General features: G+C 40.8%; 4 protein-coding genes across 6 annotated transcripts; 2 read left to right on the top strand and 2 right to left on the bottom strand.

Moving 5' to 3' along the window:
* The first annotated feature begins 256 nt into the window (after positions 1-256).
* chmp2a (charged multivesicular body protein 2A) lies at positions 257-2,691 on the top strand. The gene is made up of 6 exons (XM_084079321.1): positions 257-415; positions 925-1,092; positions 1,360-1,539; positions 1,695-1,825; positions 1,956-2,017; positions 2,165-2,691. Exons 2-6 carry the CDS (start codon positions 925-927, stop codon positions 2,284-2,286), a joined length of 663 nt encoding a protein of 220 aa, XP_083935447.1. The 5' UTR covers positions 257-415; the 3' UTR covers positions 2,287-2,691.
* Positions 2,692-2,925: 234 nt separating this feature from the next.
* msl1b (MSL complex subunit 1b) lies at positions 2,926-11,032 on the bottom strand. 2 transcript variants are annotated; one of them, XM_084079307.1, is made up of 9 exons: positions 10,977-11,032; positions 9,240-9,941; positions 8,857-9,056; positions 8,275-8,594; positions 8,093-8,196; positions 7,894-7,961; positions 5,500-5,624; positions 5,300-5,372; positions 2,926-4,719 (listed from the first exon to the last, which is right to left on the bottom strand). In XM_084079307.1, exons 2-9 carry the CDS (start codon positions 9,861-9,863, stop codon positions 4,629-4,631), a joined length of 1,605 nt encoding a protein of 534 aa, XP_083935433.1. In that variant the 5' UTR covers positions 9,864-9,941; positions 10,977-11,032; the 3' UTR covers positions 2,926-4,628. The 2 variants fall into 2 exon arrangements, with proteins under 2 accessions (XP_083935433.1, XP_083935434.1); XM_084079308.1 differs by having other exon boundaries at positions 8,093-8,157.
* Positions 11,033-13,565: 2,533 nt separating this feature from the next.
* snf8 (SNF8 subunit of ESCRT-II) lies at positions 13,566-17,087 on the top strand. Its single transcript, XM_084079319.1, has 9 exons — positions 13,566-13,738; positions 14,109-14,176; positions 14,267-14,317; positions 14,420-14,558; positions 15,050-15,154; positions 15,498-15,570; positions 15,768-15,909; positions 16,513-16,587; positions 16,665-17,087. Exons 2-9 carry the CDS (start codon positions 14,123-14,125, stop codon positions 16,800-16,802), a joined length of 777 nt encoding a protein of 258 aa, XP_083935445.1. The 5' UTR covers positions 13,566-13,738; positions 14,109-14,122; the 3' UTR covers positions 16,803-17,087.
* A 144-nt stretch (positions 17,088-17,231) lies between these two features.
* calcoco2 (calcium binding and coiled-coil domain 2) lies at positions 17,232-25,229 on the bottom strand. Of its 2 annotated transcripts, none has more exons than XM_084079303.1 (15): positions 25,128-25,229; positions 24,471-24,644; positions 23,731-23,845; positions 23,335-23,495; positions 22,942-23,067; positions 22,586-22,711; positions 21,804-21,911; positions 21,103-21,206; positions 20,867-20,936; positions 20,453-20,614; positions 20,176-20,364; positions 19,898-20,014; positions 19,590-19,785; positions 19,355-19,380; positions 17,232-18,011 (listed from the first exon to the last, which is right to left on the bottom strand). In XM_084079303.1, exons 2-15 carry the CDS (start codon positions 24,636-24,638, stop codon positions 17,847-17,849), a joined length of 1,833 nt encoding a protein of 610 aa, XP_083935429.1. In that variant the 5' UTR covers positions 24,639-24,644; positions 25,128-25,229; the 3' UTR covers positions 17,232-17,846. The 2 variants fall into 2 exon arrangements, with proteins under 2 accessions (XP_083935429.1, XP_083935430.1); XM_084079304.1 differs by having other exon boundaries at positions 23,743-23,845.
* Between the last annotated feature and the right edge of the window lie 1,795 nt (positions 25,230-27,024).

The following is a 27,024-nucleotide window of genomic DNA, read 5'->3' as shown; positions in this document are numbered from 1 at the left end:
TGTTTCAACAGTTTCAAGACGCTGAAAATATCTTATGCCAGGTACTGAGGGACCTCCATACAAAATCTGTTTGTTTTTTTCTTCAAGAGTAAAAAAAAAAGAAGCAGATCTATAAACAGAACACGTCGCGATGTGACGCGTTGTGAGCTTGTAGATCGGCTATTTTCAAATAGCATGTATTATGTTTAAAGGGCGAACGGCTCGGTTCTTTTGGGCTTGTTTTATGTCTAGTTGTTTGTTTATTTCACAACATCTGGCAACGCTGGTCACATCCCGGAAGTGAAGCTCATACCCGGAAGCGTGTGAAAGAAAACAAATAAGTCGTTCTAAATAGTCGAGTAAAAAGCAGCCAGGACATCTTTAAAGACAAAACACCCGTTCTACTACCGTCACATCACCATACACTCCTTACAAGGTGAGACTCGAACCACAACCAAATGTTCTTTTTAGGCAGCTACATTTAGCTAGCAGGGTAATAGCCCAGGGAATGTTGACAGATATTTAAGACCTAGAAAACAAGCTCTTCTCTGCTACGCCCAAATATTAAAATATTAAAACGGGGCTAGTTGCACAGCACGAACAGGCTAAAAAAAACATAAACAGTCGTCTTTATTGGCAAGGTTAAGGTTATACTGTAACTTATTGTTGGACATGAAATATTAAGATGGTGGTACAGTATAATAACTGAGTCATAACTCTCCACGGGAGTCCTCCCCACCCAGAGCTAAAGTTTCACTTTAGGATTTCAATCTCTTTGAAATGTCTGCTGGGCAGACATGCAGGTCCAAATACAAAGTTTTGTGGATCTTGCAGAACAAAAACGATTGTACTAAAATACAACAATGATACAAAGAAACACTGATGTTTCAAGCAGTACTTTGTCATTATTATCACTCATCATTATTGGCTTGTTTGTTTCTGAAGATGGATTTCCTGTTTGGGAAGAGGAAGACCCCAGAGGAGATGCTGAGGCAGAACCAGCGGGCTCTCAACCGGGCCATGAGAGATCTGGACAGGGAACGACAGAGACTGGAGCAGCAGGAGAAGAAAATCATTGCTGACATAAAGAAAATGGCTAAACAGGGACAGATGGTGAGCGGAGAAGTGGAGAAAAATAACAGCAAAATATGTTCATACAATGGAACATTATTTCATTTATCACATTATGTCATTAATCGTAGAAATACAGGGAGGGATATTAACACTAGCTACATACTAGTCAGTTTTCAGCAACCACCCATCTATAAAATGACCTGGGCTATGTTACAAAAATATATGTTGCTGTAGCCAGAGGAGCACACTTAGTTTCCAATCTTTGTAATGGCTAACAGGCTTGTATATTATTTATAATCATTGCAGGATGCAGTCAAGATCATGGCCAAGGACTTGGTTCGCACAAGGCGCTACGTCAAGAAGTTTATCATGATGAGAGCAAATATCCAGGCTGTCAGTCTCAAGATTCAGACGCTAAAGTCCAACAACAGCATGGCACAGGCAATGAAAGGTGTCACCAAAGCCATGTCCACCATGAACAGACAGGTGAGCTATTTGTGGTATTCATAACAGTGGATTGAAGTACAGGACAAAACTTTTGAGACATGTAACAAAATAAGATTTACTTGTTGCTGCTAAGCATATTTTATTGATTGATCATTAGGTGAGAGTCTGTGTTAATCCTGCATTTATTTCAACAGCTCAAGATGCCTCAGATTCAGAAGATTATGATGGAGTTTGAACGACAGAGTGAAATAATGGACATGAAGGAGGAGATGATGAATGACGCAATAGATGATGCTATGGGTGATGAGGATGATGAGGATGAGAGGTACAGTAGGAGACAGAAATAAGATGAACATTACATTCTCATACAGACTATTTATTCAATATTAAAGAGTCAAGCCTGTGCAAAGGTGGGTTTTATTTTCTTCTTAAGTCTGTCCTTGTGTCTTATGCAGCGATGCCATCGTGTCCCAAGTGCTGGATGAACTGGGTCTCAATCTCTCAGATGAGCTATCAAGTAAGTAAAATTTATTATTGCACCCGCAAAGAGATTACAGAACATTTATCAATATTATGGGCATGCTCTCATCCTCGGTCCAATATAACACATGTATTAAAGAAATGTATGTCTTCACATCTTTGAATTACTATGGTGTTTATTTAGACCTGCCAGCCACTGGAGGAAGCCTATCAGTGGCAGGAGGAAAGAAGGCTGAGCCCCAAGCTGCCCTAGCAGATGCTGATGCTGACTTGGAGGAGCGACTGAACAATCTGAGGAGAGATTGAATGCCAAAACATTTGTTGTTTCAGTTGTTTCACTATTCAAAGTAACACTAATTACAAAATGTTTTAAAGAACCAGAAGAAAGGATAAATGAAAGTAGGTGAGATATACAGTATATATATGTGTGTATATTTTGTTTGACATATCCTTTTATCGTTTTGTGTGAAATTACTAATAGGACAGTGGATTTAACAAAAATATGACAATGGGATGAGAGTATGCCCCAATTTGCTAATTTTCCACCAGTAGCAACATAGAGGGGGCACTAACCACATGGTGCCTGGTATGTAATAGCCCTTTATTGGTGGCATTTTTGACATGATTCTTAAACTGATGAAGGGCGTTTATATTTTTGAGAAATTGTCCTGTTTGTTTTCTTTATTCAATAAAACATTTTTTCACATTTGACATTCAAGTCTGATTAATCAGAAAATAGAAAACCTGGCTCCATGTTCATAAAGCTGCACATCTGGGATGAGTCAATTAACTGACCTGTGATGCATTAATCATTTAGTGCATTTGCATTTTGGCTGTCATTTGCCTCAAGCTGTAGTCACTTCACTTGAGTTCCCCAATGTCTGTTGAATGCTATCATTCATTTATCAATCCTATGATTCGACTGACCAATATCCAAGACAGTAGTATAGACGTTAATTTTATTCAAAAAAAAAAATCTGAACTTTCAAAACGGTCAATTATTTTGTCAACATACAATCATTTTTCAGGAAACAATTTTGAATGTACTCAACACTTGGAACATTAAATAATAAAAAAATAACAGACATGTTTTCCTTATGTACATTTGTTTCTGAAAGCTATGTACAGAAGACCAGTTTTGTATTTCTGAGATCCACCTACACATATGCTCATTGGTTGCAGTAAATGGTTAAGCAAGTGCAGTGAACAAGCAAAAATATTGCCAAACTAAACTGTACGATTGTACATTGAAACATAGAAATTCAGAGAACAATAACTGGCAGCATGTTCAAGTGTGTACTGGTCAACAGAGCTATAACTACAGCTAGAAAGAACATTTATGTTCTAAACTGGTTCCCTTGAATGGTGGCTATGCATCCTTCAAGACCAATCATTACACATACGTAGGCTAATATTTACTGCATGTAAGCATATTGTATAGATTAGAAAAAGAAAATCCAGAACAAACAAAAGATCACTTTGTTATTCTTGGATCACCTTAAGATAAGGCTGTTCAAGTAGAACACAGGAGTTTTCACTGGACTAAGCGGCCAAAAGTCATGCTTTCAAAAACTTGAAACATTTTTCCATCTTCTCTGAAATACAATCAACAGAGAAGATGCTCCAGAGGTATGCCATGCTGCGATCTTTTTGGAACAGTTGTCAGCTCAGAAGAGACCATGCAACATATAAAAACCCCAAACCAATGCAAACAAAAACAGAAATGAACATGGGTTTCATGTCAATTTAGCCTCCTCTCTGGTATGCTGACAATGATTAAATCCAGCCTTTTTTTTTCAAGCAAAGCATGGACAATTCAGCATGAGAACTTTTCCCAATATAGGTTTTGTGGTGCCTAGTACTTCCGTCACCTCCTTTTGGATCAAGAGATGCAACATCATGCAGTGTGGATCTGACACTTGATACCCACACTGCAGTGCACATGTTGGTATGAAACTTGTAAGTACAATGATATGATCAATACACAGACAAGCATGACGGTCAAATTCAGAAGATTATTCATCTAGGCAGAGGGGATGTGGGAGGCAAAGGAGAATCCAGCAACGGGCAGCCACATTGCTCATACTGTACACTTCTGAGCTCTGATTTTCAGTCAAATGGCAATAGAATTTTTTTCTATTTAATAAATTGTCAAGATTGGAGTCCCCAACTTCTCCGGGCAGTCAGCGACTATGTAAAATGTAACAATACAAATCAATAGCACTACTCGCGTTGAAGTAATAAATCAATTTGGCATGGCAAAGCAATTACCAAAGTATTTGAAAATTAAGTCATGCTTAATGGTTTTAGATTTTTTTCAGAACAAACTGAGATTAACAAGGGGACTGTAATCTTGTTGCAACAAGGCGTTACTCTCCAAAAGGTAACAATAGGGACAAAATTACCAAAGTGAACTGAAGTTGCAGCGATCTGCCACACCCTATCTTTCTGTACCACTCCATTGGAGAACAGCTGGTCTGTGGTGATAGTTTGAGACTTAAGACAGCCATTTATTCGTCCACAGACAGACAACAATTAGCACACTTCCTATATGCAGCAACCACTGACAGTCTTTTTGCCCAAAGACAAGGAAGCATTAGAAATCTGAGTAGGGTGTAGAACTTCCCATTATGTTAATGACACACAGTTCACTTTCGACAGGTCCGGTGAGGTGTGTGTTTTTTGGGCACCTCAATGCGACAGCGGCTTCGATCATCGAGCCATGGCAAGTCGAAGTTCCTGAAGAGACAATTTGAGAACATTTCATTAATATACTCCAGAGGACACTTTTGACATTCTTATTTGTCTCTTTGCAATTCAAGTCTACCATTTCTATGGATTTCTATATCAATAGTCCTTGTATTTGCTAACTTAATCAACCTATTTTTTGTTCCGCTAACGTAAACCCTCACTGTCAGGATGTGGTAAAAAAAAAAACTGTTCATTACTTTTTAGGCTCAGCTGTGGGTACTTTTCCATCTCATTTGAGTTAGAGTGCATAATATTTTGATTCCATTTCAAAGTCCACACTGAGGCACAATAGTGCTCACCCCAATGCCATCAGCCTACCTAGATTTGTTGTTTTTTTCCCCCCTCTTTTACCCAACCTCCACATCTTATATTAGTCGTTTTATTTTTTATTGTAATGCACTTCCTTAAATTCTGAATTTATTTATATGTGTGTGTGTGTGTGTGTGTGTGTGTGTGTGTGTGTGTGTGTGTGTGTGTGTGTGTGTGTGTGTGTGTGTGTGTGTGTGTGTGTGTGTGTGTGTGTGTGTGTGTGTGTGTGTGTGTGTGTGTGTCTCTCTCTCTCTCTTACTGTTGAGTGAGTTTTGGTAGTGGCCTGCCAAACGCAACCACAGGCAGGAAGGGGGTGATGACTATGGATTCAACTGGGGAAAACGAAAAGAATGATCAAGTAAAAATAAAAAAAACATCAGCACATTTGAAAAAAAAGATTATATATATCATGTGTAATTCATTACACTGCCACTGGGATGTTAAAGAAAGCAAATTTACCATCTTCACAATCGGGATAGAAGGACGATATCTCTGGCTCAACCTCCTGGACAACTTTCTTCTTGTTCATGCGCTGTTGTAAACGCGCAAACATGCGCTGCTCTCTGATTCGCTGGATGTCCCATCTGCAAACATAAATGAACAAAAATTACAAATGGGGCAGGAAGCAGTAGAATAAAAACATCATCAAGGTAGGTTTAATAGAGCGGAGAAGCCATCTGCTTCTTCTGCGTCACAGAATTTTGACCTGTGGACATTAATACTCGGGTCCCAAATCTAAATCTCATTTCCAAAGTATCAATTATTTTTTACTTGCTGATGTTGTGGTTTCTTAAAAATGGCAAACTATTACAAAGTAACTGTAAACTAAGCCATTGACTAGATATCTCTTGATCAGACCGCCTTGGGTAGAGAGTCCGTCTGGTATTAAGGTCACACCACCCACTATGCCATCAGAGCAGCCATCACCTGGGTGAAGCTGGGACTGAATTTCCCCTGCAGGCTTAATAAAGGTCTATCTTAATGATTTTTATTTTATGCAAATCACTCCTGTAATGTAAATTAGCTCCACAACACACCACTGATGTGCTAATTCCACGTTAAGCCCCCAGATAGGTCACCCTTACAAATACTCCTCAGCTCCCAATCACACCTCAAAAGCAAAGGTGACCAGCCTTTTTCTGTTGCTGCCCCCCAGGTTCTGGGATAGTCTCTTGTTCCAACATTGACCATTTTAAATAAAATGTAAAGTGCCACCTTTTCTAATTCAGTCTGAGGTTGCCCTATTGATTTAGTTTGTAAAGTCCACTCTTACAATTGTCTTGTTGTAATGGTTATTTAAGGCCAAACTATACGTCGCCTCATCATATCACTCATATCTGCAGGGACATCCACGTGCAGCGCAGATTTTGTGGCTGCAGATACTGTATGCGCCACAAGTACACTGACTGCATTTGAGCTAAAAAGTTTAGATCGCTACCCACTCACTGTATTATGTGACAATAAAGGACTTGAAATTGAAGCAATGTTCGGTGACAGGTTTCTTAAGGTATACAAACAGAATAAAAATCTGAATTAAAAAAAAAAAATCTCAAGGGTTTGCTGAAGGAATTTATTTTGAATCTGAGGTCTTCAGCAAATAACAGGAATTCACAGAAATAATTGAAGCAAGAGTAAAACTAGGACAGTTGACCTCTTCTCATTAGACTAAGCCTTGAAATTGAGTGCAGCCCGTGTTGCTCTCCAATGCGTGTGTATAATCACAACCATGATCGCTGTCCCCACACACCCTTGCAACTACACGGATTGTGGAAATATAACCGGGCCTTAATTGCATTGCGATGTTTGATGGAGGCCTATGCTTAAACATGTTAACATGATGTGATTAAAAATATTTTATAATTGATAATAAAGCCTCTTTTTTGTTTTTTAAAGTGACACTATTCCCAAATATGTGGCAAGAATTATGAACATTCATTAGTCATTAAGGATTCACCATAGCCAGGGGTGCACATAACTGGTGCGCAGGTGCGCATGCGCACCCAAAATAAAAAATGCGCACCACATCAGGCGACGCGAGGCGCTTTTGCGCACCAACAGCTGGGACAGGAATTTCCAAGCTTTTATTTTTTAGCAAAACTAAAAAATAAAAGCCTGGAGATCGAGGCTAGGAATTTACTTCCTGAAGCCACTCACACAATCACTCTAAAGCACCCGTCGGCCCCATGTACAGCCATTAGGCACAGGGGTAGAGATATGACTCGCGTCGCCTCGGATCGCCTCGCATTGCCTCGCTGCGTGCACGCAGCCAGCAGCGGCTGTTAGAGGCACTCGTCACCGATGATGAACGCACCGTAAATATGCCGTGAACGTCCCAATCTGGCGGATAAAATCAGCGCAGCAGCACAGGGCACCAACCTTGGGGGCTTTATCTAACAGCGTGAGAAAAAAAAACGGCGAAAATCGGCGGAATTTAGAAGCAGAGCGTCCTCTTTTTCTCGCCCCCCCCCCCCCGTTGACAAAACTGTCCGGTGGGCACCGTGCAGTACCCCCCCCCCCCCCCCCCCGTTCACAAAACTGTCCGGGCTGAACCCCCCCCCCCCCCCGTTGACAAAACGGGACGGGCGCCATGCGCACCAAGTCACATGTCCAGGTGCTCTTCTGCGTACCAGACCTAAAAAGTTATGTGCACCCCTGACCATAGCCTAGTTTGCATTCAATTCCTGAACAACCATTACAATACAGTACAAATGTACGTTTTGAAAAATAACACGCTCTCCCCGATATAAATGGAAATTCTTCCAGAACCCCCCCAAAAACAAACTTTCTGTTGTACAAGTCAAACAAAATGAGGCATAATGGAATACAGTTTTGAAGAAATAAATGAATTCACACCTTTTTCTCCTCTTCTCATCCAACTCTAGCTTTAAGTGCCGCTTAAGGAACACACCGTCTTCCAGTGCCTTGATGGAGAGACACAAGAACACATGCGCATAATCCATAAGCGGGGTAGAGTCATGTGAGCTCTCAACTGCTTTGGAATAACTATCCAATGAAATGAAATAACTGTAAGGTTGACATTTATGTGTCTCACCTCTGGGATGCTACTGGATGACTCCCCATCCAAGGGCTCTATACAGTTTTCCCTCCAGGAAGGAACTACAAAGCAGCCAAGAAGTGGAGGAAAAGTGGAAACCACTATCATTAAACAGAAATCAACAATCGTTAGTATTTAAGAAATTAATAAAGATTTGCACAGATGACAAGATGCCTCACTAGCCACATCTTCCTCCTTTTTAGGGGAAGTCTCACGCAGAGGGGACAAGGGAGGTTGATGCCAGCAGCACAGGTACATCTCTGTGGTAGACATGAAGGGCAACTCTTCCATCTGGCAACTGAACTCCTCGGGCTCCTCTTTACATGTGTGAAAAAGGTCCTTTTCTGACCTCCCGAGCCCCGTCTTCTCTGGGGTCTCCTTACTACGAAGCTCCCTTTGGTACGGAGACCCAGGTCGAACATCGGGAGGCTTCTGGGGGCTGAACTTTGAACCCTTGCCTCGTGCTTTCTGGCCTTTTGAGTCGCCAAAGCAAGATTTCCTGCAACACAATATTTGATTAGTAAACTGAAATTGTTTTTGGCTGACATGGTTCATGGCAAGAAATGCAATACTTAATTTTACATTTTAAAGAATTAAAAAACAAAATGAATAGGAAACGGTTCCCACAATTTTTCTAATTTCTGGTCAGTGAATCACTGTATGTAGGACCTTGCCTGTGTGGCTTTTAGCACTGGAGGTTCAGTCTCTATAGAAAAACAATTAGGGAATGCCCAGCACTGTGCCCTAAATTGTCTATTTACCTTTTTTGACCTTTGCCACCCCGACTGAAAGGAAGCGGCATGGATGAGTTCGGTTGTGGAGTCGCCCCTACCACCTCCAGATCCCATATGTCCTCTTTATCTGGGGTCCATGGCTCCAGAGGCTGAAAAAGACGCTTGTCCCTCGGGTCTTTCCTTGTGAGCTGCAGGCGGCGCTCCATGCGCTCAATACGTGCAAGTAGCTGCAAACCAAGAGGATACAAACTTGACAATGTAGTACCCAGTTGACAACTACATGATAGCACACACTGATGTCCAATGGAAATTAGCTTGCAAACACTGCAGCATTACTACACCTAATCAGTAAACATAACACTTTCCTTCAACCTCTAAAAAAAACAAAAAACTTTTTTCTAAAACTTTACCGTCTCCTTCTCCGCTTTCAGCTCATCTATCTCCTTATCCTTCGACTGCAGCTGCTGCTGCTGTTGCTCAATGAGGTCCAGTTGAAGGAGGAGAATCTGGCGAAGGCAGTTGGCTTGAGTGTGGGGATTGGCAGGCGTCTTCTTGATGTTCCTCCACTTGCCCTCTGAGCTGACCTCGATGGACGCGCTACCGAGGACCCCTGGGCCACCACCCTTCGCACTCTCATCAGCACCAGCATCCTTGGGGTTATTGTTCAAAGCCATCTGAGGGTTATCCATATTGTCAATTGAGAGGGGTTTACCTTTCACCGGGGTTCCCTCACCCCCCATTTGTCTGGCAGGGGACAATATCCCCACAGTTTTATTGTCCCCCTGAAGTGCTTCTGCAACCGTGGCAGTGCGGGCAACTTTGCTCGTTGTGTAGTTCTGGTCTAAGAAGTCCTTTGACTTGCCAGGGATCTCGCCCCCCAGCACGCCTGGAACATCTAGGACAAAGTCGCAGGATTCCCTCTTGATGGTTACGGGACTCACCGTGGCGGCGCCGACGTGGGTCTTCTCCAAATCGATGGCGTCAGGGTTTAGCTTGAATCCCGTGCTCGCATACAGCGTTGATCTCAGAGTCATGGCGAACACAGCAGCGACTTTTCATTCTGCAACGTCTCGATCGGGCGGCGAAACTCGGCCAAGTTGCCCGCTTTTACCCTGCAAAACAAACGTACGTTAGCTGGCCAGAAAACGCAAAACACGCCCGTCCCTCCTCGCCGATAACTTTGAATTAAGTACAAACACCACTGGCAACCGGTTCAAACGCAGAATGAAACGTTATACTAACGTTAGGGTTATGTTATTGTTCCCGGCACATCCTCTCTTCTAAATTTGCCGGATTTGAAAGGCAAGCTAAGCTAACGCCGCATTACGGCACGAGAACAACAAACACACCGATGCTAACTAGGGCTAAACTAGCAATGCGTGTTTTGTAACAACTTTAGTATTTCCAACAGACGTTTATAATGCAGATGAAGATCTCAACGGGGACTCGGGAGTGGCTGCGTAGGACACACACTGGCACCAGCAGCGATGTGCCTCCATTTTAGCTTCTCTCTCCAGTCCAAATGATGAAAAACAATAACAGCTAGCTAGCATCGGTGTTGCCAGGTTTCGCGAGAGAAACAAGCAACCGGCTCTAGGAAAACGAGCCCAAAAGAAGCGACTTATGAGCACTTTAAACCACGGCTTTTTGAAAATAGCCAATCTACAAGCCCACAACGCGTCGCATCACGGCGCTTTGTTAGCTTGTAGATCGGCTCTTTTCAAAAACTCTTGTGGAATATTTACTTGTTTAAACATTCTAACACAAATGCTCCCCGGAGGACCCTGGCACAAACATTGCCATGAATATATCTGAGAACCACTGGTTTAATAAAAAAAAAATTGAAAGCAAAGCCTAAATAAGCAAGTAGAAACGAGACCCAAAATCCGCAAATTAACATTTTTTACAAGCAACTTTACAGAAAAAGAAGCCCAAAGTCGCTTATAAAACGCCAACATGGCAACACTGGCTAGCATGCTAATGCTAAGCCAGTTCGTGCTGCTACTGTCAAACACGCACGAATAGAGCGACTGTCTGCGGCTTTGATGAACAACCACGTCCGAACGGTCGTCCTCTCCTCGGGGGCGCGTTGTTACAAAGTACACGATGCAGCTGCGATTCTATGTGTGTGTTTGTTTGATGCCCACCTGGTCCTGGAAGTGCCTTCATGTTAGTTCCCTCCTCAAGACTTGTTTTAAAGCGCCGACCAGTGCGCATGCGTAATTTGCTGGCTGGCCATGTCTTGTGTTTGGAGCAGGTTACACCGAAACTGGCGACTCGTGGAATTTTGTTACCAGTGGTGTAAAGTAACTAAGTAGCCTACATTTACTAAAGTGTTACGTACAATTTTTAGGTATCTTTTTACTTTACTGAGTACCAATTTTCAATACTTTTACTTCTACAACGCCAAATCTCGGAACCAAATATTGTACTTTTACTCCCCTACAATATTTGAAAACTTTAGTTACTAGTTACAAGGTCACATCGCAACACGTTGTGAGCTTAGTTCTGCTATTTTCAAAAGATTTGTCATTTATACATGGAATGGGACATTCTGCATAATGGGTACTTTTACTTTTGTTACTTTAAGTATATTTTGATGCCAATACTTTTGTACTTTTACTCAAGTACATTTTGATTACCGGACTTTTACTTGTAAAAGAGTGTTTCTACATTTCAGTATTAATAGTTTTACTTAAGTAAAAAATGTGAGTGCTTTTTACACCGCTGTTTGAAAGTTACTACACTTCGTACGACTGGTGCTGTACTGCACACAGCAACTCACAAATTAGCCAAAGTTCATCGCTAAACGGCGACCTCTGGTGTCACTGAATTTAATACTTCACACACTTTGATGTAACACCGATCATAAGTGGTTTGTAGTACAAACCCGTATTAAAGGACAGGTGAGGTCTGACTACATATAAAAGTGGCAAACTGAATATTATAAGATCGATGTTATTGACCACTTAATGTTTATTTCATTTAAGTGCGGGTTTTAATCTCATACATTTATTCAGAAGAGAGGCAGAAAGAAAATGCTTGCTATGGAATAAAGCTTTTCATTATTAATTGAAGAAAACAGTTGAGTTTTCCATACTGACCCATTTATAACCAACATTATTTGTATTTATTGTTACATTAATAGATCTGTCTTACTACGTTATATTGCCTGCCATACATCTCAATTGTATGTAGCTGTACACTGTCATTGAAACCGGGCAAGTGATGTTTTGAAATCTAGAAGTGTGCAGATTCTTTTGTTTTGTAGTGTAATACAAATTTTCTCTTTAGCAATGCCTCTATTTATATACTGTAGCTTAAGCATCACAAGCAAATTTACTTTAAAAAAATGATATAGCTCTATTTAAAATGATCTATGCACCACATTGTGAGCTTGTAGATCTGCTATGTTTGGCGCACGCCACCATCATATACATTGAATTATTATTATTATTATTTTAGTCACTGCTGGGCTTAGTTATGACTGAGTAGGCCTCATGCCTCAGTAGTCATTAGTAGGCCTACCATTCTAATTATTTATTTTGTGAGGCCATTCAAATGAAACTCAATTACAACAGAATATTTCAAATTATCTACTAGTAATTTATTTGATGTCAAGAAAAATGGAACGATAAAGCGCTCTCTGTTGTAGCTTATGTCTGTTATTTAACTTGGCAAGCAGAATAGAAGTGTACTATTGTTCAGTGGGAATAGCTTGAAGCAAGAAGAAGGGAAGATAAGGTTTCATACAATGTGATGTAATTTGAGATTGTGGACTCGACACTAACACCAACTCGGGACTCCCCTGTGCCAATTTTGTGTAGATGACGTCCAGGGCCTTTTCCTGCTGTACTGTGAGTCCACATCTCAGCCCCATACAGTAGCCTACTGACTCCACTGTAGTTACAAACAGGCGCTTTTGAGGTAATCTCCCATGTCAGATTTCCACACTCTCCTCATCCCATGCAAGGCATTCCAGGAAAGTGGAAGTGAAAATCTCTTAAACCAAAAAATATCAATATAGCCTATAATAATAACAACTCACCACCACACTCTGTAGCCACTTTGCTTCTGGAGTCTGAAAAAAGGACAGTTGAAAGAAAATATATATTCTCAAACAGATAACAGATCTTCAGGTTTTAGTAAAATATATACATATATATAATGTAAAAATATGTAATACATATAAGTAATGAATAGGTTGCATGTATTCATCAACATGAATACGCAGCCATCATTTTGTAATAAACTTCCAGTTCTGAGATTTTGTAATGAATGGGTAGCTATACTGCAAGCAAGACAATACAAATAGGCATATGTTATGTGCCTATATGTTAGGCGCAGAGAAGTATCAATGCCACATTTGATTATTTAATCAATTTAATTGTCAGAGTTTGCTCCAGTGCAGTGCCTTCTATCTATATTCCAGTCCTGCTCCTGAGATGCACCGGACCAGCCTAAATTTGGCTTGAGTTGAGGCACGGTGGAACTCCTTTGTTCGTCACATTTGATGACTTTCAATTCAAATGTTTTCTTGTAATACATTTTTCTGATTGTGTAAATGTCATGGCAATGTGTTTGCACTTAGTTATTATGTGGTAGCAAGCATTCACTTCTAAATGCTCCAGTACTATTTTATGACTTTCTACAATCGCCCAGGCAGCAGATGGCAGTGTTGTTGTTGTTGTTCACATACAGCAACGATATACTTTACTTCCGGGTTCCTTAATAACAGGAAACTGCCACAACATTGAAATAGCACCGTGTAAATCATTTACTTTACTGTAAATGTGAATGTTTCCGACTTTAATACTTTGAATATAACATTCGGGGGGTCACGTCGTGGTGTCGAGTGTCTGTATACTAGTGAAAACCCAGAGCTTGTGGACTACACTAACATTAGCAGGTTAATTTGGTTGATATTATCTTGTGTATTCATTCACATATTGTGTGCAACCTGACAGTAACATTAGTTGGCTATTATCTTGTGTATTCACATTTCACATTGTGCGCAGACTAGTAACATAGGTTATTTACTTTTATATTCATGTATTGTGTTAGCCCTAGAATGTCTGTGATCTTACATACATTTCATGTATTCCAAATACAAAAAAAGAAACATAATACAATAAAATCACTTTTTGTCATGAAACATTTAAACAAGAGGCATTCAGTAAAAACAATAATAATAATCAAATAATCAAAAAGGTTTAAAAGCTGGAAATTGGTTATGCTGTAGTTATTATCTTGTATATTGATATATTGTGTGTAATCAGACTACAGTAACAATATGCATCGGAGAGGGGTTGGTGCAGGAGCTATTGCCAAAAAGAAGCTTGCAGAGGTAGGCTATAACATGCAATGTCAATACAGTATTCATTTTCAGGAATACTGTTAACTTAATTTCTAACATTTCTTGTTTTATTTAATTGAGGCCAAGTATAAGGAAAGAGGAAATGTTCTTGCCGAAGATCAAATTGTTCAGGTATGCCTACTCTTTCTACTTTGATATTCACTAGAGGTGTGTCCTGTATGTATGTGGAAATATTTCAGCTGACAATATCGAATACATGGCATTTTTTCTCAGATGTCTAAACAGCTGGAAACCTTCAAGTCTAACCTGGAGGAATTTGCCAGCAAGCATAAACAAGAGATCCGCAAGAGCTCACAGTTTCGGGTCCAGTTTCAGGAAATGTGTGCCACCATTGGGGTCGATCCACTTGCCTGTGAGAATTACGTTTAGTTATGTTTAACATTATGTATATAGAGAGAGCGTGGAAAGTTAGCTTTTCTCACAAAGTGTTATTATAATATGAATAATCTTTGCACATTATTACTACTTTTAACCCATTAAGACCTGAGGCCGATTCTACAAATGTCTTCTGAATCCTAATCCTGAAAAACGTATGTTTCTATATCAGTGGTTCTCAAACCTTTCCATGTCAAGGACCTCAAAATTAGTAGAAAAGTATTTGGCCGTGGACCCACATCTCAAAATATTTTGTTCCAGGGACCACCAGAAGCAAAGATTTGAATTAAAATTTTGATTAAAAAAACAGATTTACAGCACGTGAGCTTGTATATCTGCTATTTTGAATAGCCAAAGTATAAAGAACCAGTGTATATAGCTATATATAGCTATTAGCTAATGACACACAGATGCCTTCCCGGTTTTAGTAGGTTACACAAATGTTTGTTTTTCCTCTGTTTTCCCCAGCTGGCAAAGGCTTTTGGTCAGAGATGCTTGGTGTGGGAGACTTCTACTATGAGCTGGGTGTACAAATCATTGAAGTGTGCCTTGCCCTGAAACACAGGAATGGCGGTTAGTTTCTTCTGTCTTTTGCATCATTGTGATATGGAGCAGTTTATCACAACACTATGGTTTCTTGGAAAACAAATTATTCAAGTGAACCCTGTATCATCATGTAATATAGGCCTACCAAGTTTTGAGATAAGCATTATGCTACATCTAGAACAGTAAATGGCTTACTGTACTTAATGTAAAACAGTACATTTTTATAATTAACTTTGAGAGATTTTTTTTTCATGCACAAATCTAGACTAACCCATGTAACTGCATAACAAATATGTGGATACTGTACATGTGGAATTTTATTGTCAATGAATGACTATAAAATAAAAGGTGTGTGTATGTGTCCTTTCAGGGCTCATTACACTGGATGAACTCCATCACAGAGTGCTGAAGGGAAGGGGGAAATATGCTCAGGATGTCAGCCAGTGAGTGTCATTGCCATTGTGATAAAGCATTCTTACATGAGAGCGGTCTCTAGAAATATCGAACATTTAAAAATCCTTGTTTTGCATTTAATAATATTAATTTAAACAGATATTTTCAATATTTATACCAGTTGGGTTGTGCTAGTCTCAGTAAATATCCAAACACCAGGTCTGTGTAATGATTTATGCTTTTCCAGGGACGACTTGGTGAGAGCCATAAAGAAGCTGAAAGCCATGGGCAACGGCTTTGGGATGATACCCGTGGGAGACTCATACCTGGTGCAGTCTGTCCCAGCAGAGCTCAACATGGATCACACTGTAGTTCTACAGCTGGCTGAGGTAACACTCTGCTCCAAAAGGTGTATTTGAAAGAACATGGCACCTGTAGTTAACCATAGATTTAAAGCAAAAGTATGGCCAAAAAAAAACAAAAAACGAGAATATTACATCCTGAACATCCACATTTCATTTGGAACAAACAAGTCTTGAATTTGAACCTACCTACAACCCCTTTTCTGTTGTGTGCCTTTATATAAATGATATCTTCTGTTTGGCAGTATATTCAAAAGTCTATCTTCTATTTGGTAATAGACTATCTGTCCATACGACCTTGATATGAGGGGTGGAGCTAAATTAACACTTTAAACACTTAAGCCCCATTTTATATTTCTCAAAAATAGCAGATCTTCGAGAACACGTTGCATTGTGACGTGTTGTGAGCTTGTAGATCGGCTATTTTTGAATTTTCTCGTATGGGGGTCCCTGGCACAAATCCTTTCAGTTGGTGGTCTCCGGCCAAATACATATCAATTTGGGGGACCTTGACATGAAAAAGTTTGAGGACGACTGCCATATACAGTATATGTTAACTTGGTGAAATATTATATGTCCATATTCACACAGAGTATACACATACATTGTTGTTTTTTTGTCCCTCTGTAGAAGAAGGGCTACGTTACAGTGGGTGAAATCACAGACAATCTAAAATGGGAGAGAGAACGGGCTTCTCAAGTCCTGGTAAGTGTGAAGAGGTGCCATAATTATAATAGTTGGTTTCAGTTTATAAGACCTTATTGGCCATTGTCTCCCTGCAGAGTCACCTGCTGAAAGAGGGGTTGGCTTGGCTGGATTCTCAAGCTGCTGGGGAACCACAGTACTGGCTGCCTGCTCTCTTCTCTGAACTGACTTCCCGTGATGTCACACCAGAAGAGGCCAATCAGATGACACCTTGAGATCAGATTCTCTGGACTGTACTTAAAGATTAGCTGGAGGGATCATAATGTGCCTGCCAGAACGAGTCCGATTTTATGGATCTGAGGAGGTTCGTATGGGTAAATCCCTCCATATGTGTGGACCCAAAGATATCCTGCTATATCAGCTCCCTTAAGGCCACAAAGTGGATGCAGCAAGTGCACATATATTATAAGGGGTTCAGGGAAAACAGGATATGAATTGGCTCATGTTCTTTAGTCTCTGAAGCCAGACTACTATTTACTACAGACTATAACTATTTCACAATCCCTGAATGCTACACAGAGGCTGTAACTACACCTCCTGAAAGCCAATAATGGAAGCTGTCGTCTGTTCATATTATATTATCAATACCTTTCATATATTTCTGCTAAGCAGCAAGTGAACCTTTAAGTAACATTCGACAGTCAGAACATGCGATTATCTTTTATTGCAGTTTTGTTATTTTCAAAATTACATCACCTGCAATGGTTGGTGGTGTGATGAGTTTTTCTTTTTGTTGTCAGCACAAAGTATAGTATATATGCTATATGGTGTAAGTATACAGTATAATAGACAATAAAAAATGGTGGGGTTTAATACATGGGTTTACCGTCATGTTGCATCATTACAATTATTTTTCATTTTAAAACAACTACCCACCCAATGGATTGCACTTTTTTTCTAGATAAAGCAGCATTTGAAACACAAATTCACTGTTAATTGTCAGTAGTGGTCTCTTCCATCAAAACATGGTCTGAGCTCTGGTTTAAGATATTGTATTCTGTGCATAAGGCAATAAGTAATTTCTTGTAGAATAAGCCATATTGAATATGTGCATTTTATGTGATGCATGTTTGAAGCTCTCCCCATAATATTTACTTTACTTTCACCATAAACAGTTGAACTTTCAGTACAATAATTGCTATGAGTCAGGTTGAGAGATGCACTATAAATTCTCAGTCTTGCTTAATCACGACTGTTATTGAAACCTACTTGGAAGTGAACACACAAGACATTCTAGGCCTTACGCCCAAGCCTGATTCCTACAACTCGTGGCTGTACACGTGATCCTCAAACACAGACAGCTCCATGCCGTCACAGATGAGTGTGCAGAAAGGACACACTTGGTGGCTTTGCTCATGCAGCAACTTCTCCTCCCGGGTAAGGCCAGGGAAAGTCTCCTGGCAGTGCCCGCACACAAACGATTCCTGGGATTGAAATAGAGATGGCCGGTCATATGTGGTAACATACTGTAAGAGGAGTCCGTTGGATTAAGTTTGAGTAAACACATAAATTGTGAACAGCATACACTGTTTGGTATTCATGAATATCTAATGGCTATGCACATGGGGGGGGGGGGGGGGTCCATTAGAATTATTGTTTTTAACTTTAACCACTTGAACTCTAGCATCCCCATTCTGGGGCTAAGATTTGTCAAAAAATATATGTATACAAGCTCACAAAGTGTTGCAACACGAACGATGTGTTGTGACATTGTAGGTCGGCTATTTTCGGATAGCAAAAACAGGAGGGGCTTAGTTCAGAGCCCTTGGGAATCTCGTCAAATAAATATAAGGTTTAAATGGTAATTTTTTGTTCAGGAATGTTAGCTAATGAGCCATATTCTACCATGTTAACATGAATTTGTCTTTTCTTTCACTATACATTTTATTGATGGTGGCTGGAAGGGTTATATCCAGCTTAGCCGACATCATGACAGGTTAGTTAGAAATTTAAAAAGATAAACTGTCCGTTATGATGTTTGTTTGCAACTACCCATTGAGCCACTGCAGCAGGAGATCGGCTTGAGGGGCATGTAAACAAAGTAATCATATCATTTTCATGAGGCATGTTGCAGAGTGCCGACCCCCAGCGAATGCTCTGCGGAACCCCAGGTTGGGGACCACTACTTAGTTTACATAACATCTTAAAATACATGATTTGGTTGGGACGCTGTACAGTTCTTTTCCTGCTCAGACTAAGGGTGCAGCCAAATAGACTTTCATTATCAACAAGTTTCCAAACAGTGAAATGATCCAGAAGTATCTACGGTGTCTACAAGTGGCAGCCATGATAAGAACCAGTCCAATTCTCTAAAAATGATAAGGAAAGGTGCTTCATTTGTGAGTGTAGTGTGTCTGTCTGTGCTTAGTAGGAATAAAATAGAGACAAGAACATTTAATGTATAATAAGAAAACAGAGAGGGCTGCATCTTTCTGGCAGATGAGAGATAATCCAAACAAGGTGCTCTTTGGTGCAAGGGTGACAAGCAAAACAACTAAAAAGTGACCAGGGCACTCTTGTGGAAAATATGGCTGTGATGAGTCACCCTGATGAAGGCTATCTGCGGCAACACGTTAGTGTTTTTAACTTTTGCCATGCAGTAGCTAATTTACAATAAAGGTCTTTGAATATTTTCCACAAAAGTGCTACAAGAGTGCCGTGATTATCGTATACCTCCGGAAAAACGTATAACAAACCACTGGATGCACCCTACTGTATGTGTATCAAAAACCCAACTTGGTTGAAAGACATGAATGTCTGGACGTACCTCTTCCTCTGTATCTGCACTGGTTCCTGGAAGAAAAAAAGTTGTAATTTGGTCAATGGAGCAAATAAAGAAAAAGGAACTTGATATCACAACATAATATTGACTGATTTTTCAATTAACTTTCAGACAAAATTCCCCCTCACAAACAAATGTATACATGTTTGTTAACTACTGCTTTAAATTCAGCTGAAAAGAAATGTTTCCTTGTCTTCTGTAACAGGTTCGTCAACCTTACCCATTGTTTCAAATAGGGTCTCATCATATTGGAGAGACTCTGAAAGTGTGTCCTGCTGTTGCCCCTGGCTGGAAGTTGTGATTGTTTCAGGTGAGAAGCCATGAGGGCTTGAAGGTTGCATGTATAATGAGTCAGGGGCAGAGGCCATCTGTTCAGCAAACTCGCTGCGAAGGCGCTCAATATCTCTTTTGAGAATCTGACATGGTAAACACACAGACAAACAAAGATGAGCCAAACATCAGGAAGTGACCCTTTGACTAAATACAACCCTTGCTAAATCAACAAAAGAAACCTAATTGGAAATCTACCTGATTTTGTCTTTCTAGCGCTTCTTTCTCCTGTTGCTCAATCGTGATCCTGTTGTCCATGTCAGTGACTTCTTCACTCTTCCCTGCAATGATGCTGTGCGCTTCTGTGAGTTGCAGCTTAAAAACAACAATAACACATGAAGACCTGAGATAATATCAATCAAGAAAGGTAAAGATAAGTAGATCTGCTTCAACAGTTTGCTGTTACACGTTAAGAAGAATCTATATTCAGAAATCTGAACTGAGGCCTACATATTGTCGGAAACTTTAAAGTTAACCTCTAGTTTGCTGCTGCAGCGTTTCGTCTGGTCAGATGATAATGCAAGGCCCTCTAGTTGTTCCTTGGTGTCAAGCAGCTCTCTCTCCAGTTGCTCCAAACGTGCCTGTGTGCTGTTGGACACGTGCCTCTCGTTGGACAGTTGTGCACGAGCGTCCTGTAGCTGTTTGAGTAGGGTCTGATATTGCACCTAGATGCAGACATCAGGACACGGTAACTCATCAACACTGTTGCAAAAGAAAATGGGTCATGTTGGCCTTGTGTGAATTTGTTCCCACCTTCATGTCTTCGTCTGGAATGTTCTGCAATGTCTCCTGCTGACTCCTGTGTAGTTCCTTGTTTTCTCTTTTCAGTTCGGCCAGGTTGTGTGTTAGTTCAGGTAGTCTACGAAGCTCAACATGGAGTCTCTCCTTCTCTTTCTCACTGCTCTGGAGGTCCACCTGTGAAGGGAACAGAAGAGAATGTTATGATCTGCCACAGACCCCTCTCCTCTAACAAATGAGCATTCATCATAATACCATATCCATTCAGCAGTCCTATTATTTTACCATAGGGACCCCTATTATGATTCCATGTATGTTTAATTGTGAAGCATTTAAACAGATGTAATTACACCAAGCCCTACCAAGGTCTATGAGTTGTAATTCCTCCATTGTTAATTATACTGTCAAATTAAAACAGCTCTTAGATACCTGTAGGAGCTGAGTATCATCTCTCAGTTTGAGCAGTTCTTGTTCTTGCTCTCTGAGTTTGGGTTTTAGCCTGAAAACACAGAAATGAGAATTAAAGAGTAATAGAGAGTATACTTTCAGTGTACAGGGGGGGGGCATAGCAATGTTGTCACCCTATCTTCTCTTGTCATTATACAATTTGTGTTTAATAGGAGGTACATAGCAGAGGCTGGACTATCTGTTCAGTTGTAACTCACTCAGCAATCTCCACACTTTGGATGTCGAGCTTCCCATGTAGCTCCTCTCGCTCCTGTTTCAGTTGATTGATCTTCACCACAGCTCGATCGTATTTCTGCTTAACCTGTGCATACATAGTTACATACGAGTTGTGTTCCATATTCACACTGTGAGTGTAACGAGCAAAACAGCTGCCGTGTGAATGCGGCCGATGGTACAGACGGTCACAGACAAGAGTGAGTAGTGAAGTAGTGAACAGTACTCACTTTCAGTAGCGTAAGAGCTGGAAACACAACTTCTGCTAAGTGTGACTGCTATTGAATTAAAAAAATTATTCAAACCTCGCCCTTTGCCTCTTACCCTGAGCTAGGGTTAGTAATAGTAGTTTATTTCGGTCCTTTTAACAAAATATGGATGATACAGCTGAGGCTACTAAGTTGAAATGATGTAGGCTGAAGCCAAGGCTTATCTTACCTACCCTATTTGACAAGTAAATTAAGTATCAAAACAAAACAGTTTGAGGTTTGTGTCCTATCCTTATTCCCTTTCCCTCTCACAAGCATGCTCGCGCACACAGCACGCACGCACACTCACTCACTCACTCATTCACTCTCTCTCTCTGGCTCCTCAACTGTGATATCGCGGAGCACTTTCAGCTACATTCTATGCATGAAAAGGGACATACAAATATAATGCAGAGATAAAACTCCCTTGGCATTACCTCCTGTTCACCCTGTGACTCATCCACTGACTTCAAGCTTTGACTCAGTTTTTCCTCCTCTCTGCTATTCTGTTGCTCCAGCTGATGGGCCTTTTGGATCAGGTCCTCCTGAAACGTAACATCACTATTAGATCACACATGGGCAATATACGGCCCGGGGGGGCGGACCCAGCCTTTTGACCATCTCAATCCGGCCCGCCAAGTCCTCAAAGAAAAACAAAACGACCCCCCCAAAAAAATCTACATTCTAAAAGGCTGCCATATATTAATGGTTTGGACAAATTCATTGAACTCGACTCAAATGAATAGTAATTCATATTTACTATTTGAGTAGATACCTGCATTCTTCCATCCATATGTACTCAAATGTTTTATGTTTATAATGTAACAGTGAAACAGTCTGCCTTGAGTCCATATTCATAACATAATGCAATGTGTTTTATCAGTGACCTTTGGAATGGTGCATATCAGTTAAGATAATGTATGGAAGTAATCTTTTCATTGTAACCTCGCACAGAGTACACCAGAATGATACATCATTTTGTAACTGAAAATTCTTGTTGTGAAAGCAAGGACCTTATTGTGAAGATAGTCTGGCATGTCTACCAAAGTCATGCAGTTTTAACATAATTTAGCACTATGTGATTCAAGTTTCAATTAAATTGTACAACGTGTGGCCCCTCACTCACTTTAACGAAGTCAGTGTGGCCCTCTGGAAATAAATACTGCCCACCCCTGTTCTAGATGCTCAGACTAGAGGTTTGTACTGATCGAAGACATACCTTGACGCAGTCGAGTTCTTGCTGTTGCTCCCTCAGACTACTTCTTAAGCTCTCGTTTTGTTGCTTCGTTTGACTCAACTCTTTGGCAAGTTCCTTTCTTTCCTGTTCACTCCCCTCCTGCTGCTCCTGAACAAAGTAATTATATAGTATTAATAAAGTTGATGGAAACTGTGCTCTTGCTTAAATACGAGTGGGTGTCATCTCTAATTATAATTTCTCAAATGTACAGTGAAACAAGGTGTATACAGCAAAATCCTAAGTGATAACTTAATTCAGTGGCCCGGTAAGGATCTCTAAAAGTTAAATTAACACTCAGGACTTTGCTAAGTAAGAGTAGTAACAAACCACAAGCAGACCTTCAGGTGGTCGACCTCTCGCTGTTTCTCCAGCAGAGTGCTCTTTATGCTCTCATTTTGCATTCTCATCTGATCCACCTCTTTCTGCAGTTCATCCCTCTCCTGTGCACTCTGCTCAACTTGCTCCTGGATTAAACAAAATGTCATGTCAGTACAGCACTTTATTTGCCCATGAGCTGAGATCCAAATGTGCGTTTCATCACAGACTCATCTTTTGCACATCCCTCTGGGAATCGATACACCAGTACAACGTCTTTATCAATCACTGTATCTGATATCATGAGCACATCAATGATCAGTCTTTGTTTAGATCACTGCCAACTTGCCATGGCTTCCCTGTTGAACCATGCACAGTTTCTAAAATCAGACTTTTTGATTGCACTTGATACCAACCTGTGTTGTGATCACCAGCAGGTCAGTTTCCAGGCTACAGTCCACGCTTGGCTCCTCTGGACTTTTGAAACAGAACGGGGTGCTGGCTCCTCTCACTTGACCACTGGTGTCCACATAGCAGAACTGGTAGAACTCAGCCTCATCCTTTGGCAAATAGTACTCTAACAGAAATAAATGGTTAAAAAACTACAAAACTTAGTGGAGGTACAAGACATTTTGTTGTCCAGCGGTTTGAGAGATTAGCCCAGACATACAGACTCCTGCAGAGCCACGCCATAATAACAAAACAGAACCTCACTCCATTATCACATAAAAAAGAAAAAGAAAGAAATGTAGGCCTACAGTACCATTAAGTAACACAGAACTGGAAACAATCCCAGGTAAAAGAAATCGTACCAAAAATCGTACCATTAAACACCACTTGTTTTTTCACTGGATCTTCTCTCACCACGTCCGAGAACGGTTCTACCCACACGAATGTATGATATTCTTTGGTGCTGCTCCACCCTACCTGCAAGACAACATTGTATTAGTTTAATGGTCGCTGAGCACACTTGTATGCGTCATCACGGTTGGCACTACCGGCACACCGGGCCCGGTCTGCCCCCGTTTAATCTGTGCCGGGCCAGACTGTCCGCAAACGGAAAGACAACTGGAGCGGTTATCAACCGTGCTCAGAACCATTCTTCTGTACAGTGGAAAAAGGCCTTTAAACTGGAGTCTGACAAATAATTCATTCTTGTATAGTACACAGTATAGAGGGACTAGTATACACAGTAAAATCCTCAGTGTTCATTTATCAATTTTTAAATTAAAGCTGCAATCCAGAACTTGTTTTAATGAATAAAACGTCAAGGCAATCTGTATGGTAGAATATTAAATAGCACATCTGCAGTGCCAGTGGTTAAAGGTGTTCTTTAGGTTAGGACACCTTCTTGTTGACAAGTAGTACTGCCTGAAGCTCATAAGCACAATATCTCCCCTACCCAAGCGGGGATTGACTTTTTTGGGCGGGGGTCTCTCATAAGGGAGACCACGGTTCGAATCCCAGCCTTGGTCATGGCAAAAGGTAGGTAATAATGCACCTTGAACACTGAGGATTTAACTCTATGTATCCTCATACGTTTTTTCCTCACCTTAAAAACCCCCACCCAGTCTCTTGAGCTGGGCTGGAAGCCAGCGGTCAGGGTGTACTGACATGTCACCCGGGTGGACGGTGGGTATGAGTGAGGGATGTCATGGAAGAGGACCAGAGAGTAGGTCGCCGACGCTTCCGCCACTGCAATGTCGCTGCAGCTCTCCATGCTGAGCTAGAATAAAATATATGAAGAATCAAAACGCTGGAAGACGCCTCCTCCGCTGATTGATATGCGACAACATGTCATGTGTCTGACTGACGATAAACAACTGCTGCAACAACAGGAAGCCAGACCGATGTTGATCTTTGATCACTTAGCTTTCACTTTCTCAGAAAACTGTGAAGTCACGGAGATTTTTTTTTAAAAAAGAAAGAAAAGTAAACGACATGCAAGTCACGGAGATTACTCAGTTATGTACACTTTCATTTACATATTATAGATTCGTTGATTTCGTTCCCAGTTATACGATTATATGTCATCGAGTCGTTTGTGAGGGACTTCTATCAAGTTATAACGTTCATAAAATCAGAAATCGAAAGTAAACTGTAAACTGTCATACAGACTAATGTTTATAATTCTAATAGCCGAATATATTCACTGCAAACTTCCATAACCAAAACATTACCAGATGCTGACATTAAAAGTTAAACTTACAAGTTTACGGTCACTTCTCGCTGTCTCAACTCTTCAGTCAACAGACAGACAGACAGACAGACAGAGCTCCCACACAGTGTGACGAACCCGTATTTATTTTTCATTGCGTAGTGTGTTGTAGGACTCTGGACTACATGATGAACCAATCTGGGAAATGTAGTTTTACTCAAGTTTGCTGCTTGAGCGTTATGGCAGTTGGTCACCAAGTGTTGCATTACCGCCATCTGCTGGTATGTAGCTAAATATACCTTCACAGTGCAAAAATATTTACAGTGTCAACTAACTGTCAACCCAAAGAGCCAAAGTGACCCCATTCATGACATTGTCTAGCCTTGGATCAAGACTATCATAGATGTATTTTATCGAGTCTGACTTTTACTTCACAGATATGCAAATGTCAAAATCTATAAAATAGCGTATGTAGCCTATGATAGTCTTGACTCTAGATCCAAGGCTAGACATTGTCCATTCTATAACCCATACCCAGTTGTCTAGGTTGGTGTAGCTCTGGTCCATAGCGTTAGGAGAACTCTTCTAACCTATGCTTAACGCTATGGACCAGAGCTAAGGTTGGTGCAAATCCTCCCCTCATTGTAACATCTGTATAGCCTACTTAATTGCGTTCAGAATCAGATAGCCTTGATAATAGTGTCATTATTAATAATAGGGAATTATTTATCACCACCACCATGCAATGAATGTGACATCATAGTTATTGTCCACGTAGAAATGTTGCGCAGTCCCATTCCTTTCTCCTTCGGTTCCTTTTGCACTGCCACCAGTAAGTGCCACCTTTTATCAGCCGTCTATTATAGTAGCTATAGTAGCTTCTCTGTTCTCTCCATTCTCTTTAGCGCATATCGTAAAACAATCCCCTGTTCTGATCATACTAACTTTAACTTCCTGAATTATTTTTTGATACTGTGTGTGCAGTGTGCTGCATAGTGGTTTCTCTCATGTGTGCAGGCACTTTGCTTGCTCTTTCTCTGCTTTATGCTCCTTCACATTGCAGTTGTTCTTTCTTTCTTTCTTTCTTTCTTTCTTTCTTTCTTACATCTTCTGTATTCTGACTGCACTGTTCCCTGAGTCCCGTATATTATAGCCTCACCTTTGGCCTCTTCAAAAGCCAAACACACCGAATCACATCTCTTTACACCTTCTCTGTATTGTCATAAACGGCACCCAGTCCCCTCCCCTCCCCTCCCAGTGACTTGTGGTGTTCCGCAAGGAAGTATACTAGTATACTGCAAACTGTTCCTGTTCGCAGATGACTCGGCTCTGCTTGTCTCGGACAGGGACAGGCTGAAGGTTGAGAAAACTCTCAGCTCTGAACTTGACACGATCTGTATCTGGCGATCTGGCTCTCCGACAACAAACTATCATTACACCTGGGTAAAACTGAATCCATCCTCTTTGGGTCCAGTTCTAACCTTAGCAAGGCTGAGAGTTTCACGATCAAAGCGGGTGATGATGTTATCACAAGAAAGGAGGGAATTACTTACCTGGGTTCCATCTTGGAGGCAAACCTCTCCGGTGACAAAATGGCCGAAAGAGTGATCAAAAAGGTCAACCAAAGAACGCGCTTTTTGTATAGGATTGGCCGTCTAGTCAATAAGAATACTCTGAAGATTCTTGCAGGGGCCCTCATACAAGGTTATTACGATTATGCATGCTCCTCATGGTATCACAACACCACCAAGGCCTTAAAAACAAGGCTCCAAACATCCCAAAACAAACTAGTAAGGCTACTTCTTGGCCTCAATCACAAAACCCATCTAACCCCTGCTCATTTTGCTAGGATTGGATGGCTTAGGGTTGAGGACAGAGTACAGTAACTTGCAATGGGCCTGGTCTTCAAGATACACCACAACATTGGGATCCCCCTGTATTTGTCAAA

Source organism: Gymnoscopelus microlampas, assembly GCF_963454915.1.
Source record: "Gymnoscopelus microlampas genome assembly, chromosome: 14".
NCBI classification, from domain to species: Eukaryota; Metazoa; Chordata; class Actinopteri; order Myctophiformes; family Myctophidae; genus Gymnoscopelus; species Gymnoscopelus microlampas.
The sequence above is the reverse complement of the archived record's forward strand: the minus strand, read 5'-3'. Positions and strand labels throughout refer to the sequence as shown.

Excerpts from the sequence above, each read along its gene's own strand:
- msl1b (XM_084079307.1), bottom strand. The coding sequence starts at position 9,863 with ATGACTCTGAGATCAACGCTGTATGCGAGCACGGGATTCAAGCTAAAC. Across the intron at positions 9,057-9,239 it reads TGAAAGCGGAGAAGGAGACG|CTACTTGCACGTATTGAGCG; the intron begins GTAAAGTTTTAG and ends CTTGGTTTGCAG. Across the intron at positions 8,197-8,274 it reads AAAGGAGGAAGATGTGGCTA|TGGTTTCCACTTTTCCTCCA; the intron begins GTGAGGCATCTT and ends GTTTAATGATAG.
- snf8 (XM_084079319.1), top strand. The coding sequence starts at position 14,123 with ATGCATCGGAGAGGGGTTGGTGCAGGAGCTATTGCCAAAAAGAAGCTT. Across the intron at positions 14,318-14,419 it reads CCGAAGATCAAATTGTTCAG|ATGTCTAAACAGCTGGAAAC; the intron begins GTATGCCTACTC and ends ATTTTTTCTCAG. Across the intron at positions 15,155-15,497 it reads CCTGAAACACAGGAATGGCG|GGCTCATTACACTGGATGAA; the intron begins GTTAGTTTCTTC and ends GTGTCCTTTCAG.
- chmp2a (XM_084079321.1), top strand. The coding sequence starts at position 925 with ATGGATTTCCTGTTTGGGAAGAGGAAGACCCCAGAGGAGATGCTGAGG. Across the intron at positions 1,093-1,359 it reads TGGCTAAACAGGGACAGATG|GATGCAGTCAAGATCATGGC; the intron begins GTGAGCGGAGAA and ends TAATCATTGCAG. Across the intron at positions 1,540-1,694 it reads TGTCCACCATGAACAGACAG|CTCAAGATGCCTCAGATTCA; the intron begins GTGAGCTATTTG and ends TTATTTCAACAG.
- calcoco2 (XM_084079303.1), bottom strand. The coding sequence starts at position 24,638 with ATGGAGAGCTGCAGCGACATTGCAGTGGCGGAAGCGTCGGCGACCTAC. Across the intron at positions 21,207-21,803 it reads AGTCACAGGGTGAACAGGAG|GTTAAGCAGAAATACGATCG; the intron begins GTAATGCCAAGG and ends ATGTATGCACAG. Across the intron at positions 20,615-20,866 it reads ATGATACTCAGCTCCTACAG|GTGGACCTCCAGAGCAGTGA; the intron begins GTATCTAAGAGC and ends TTCCCTTCACAG.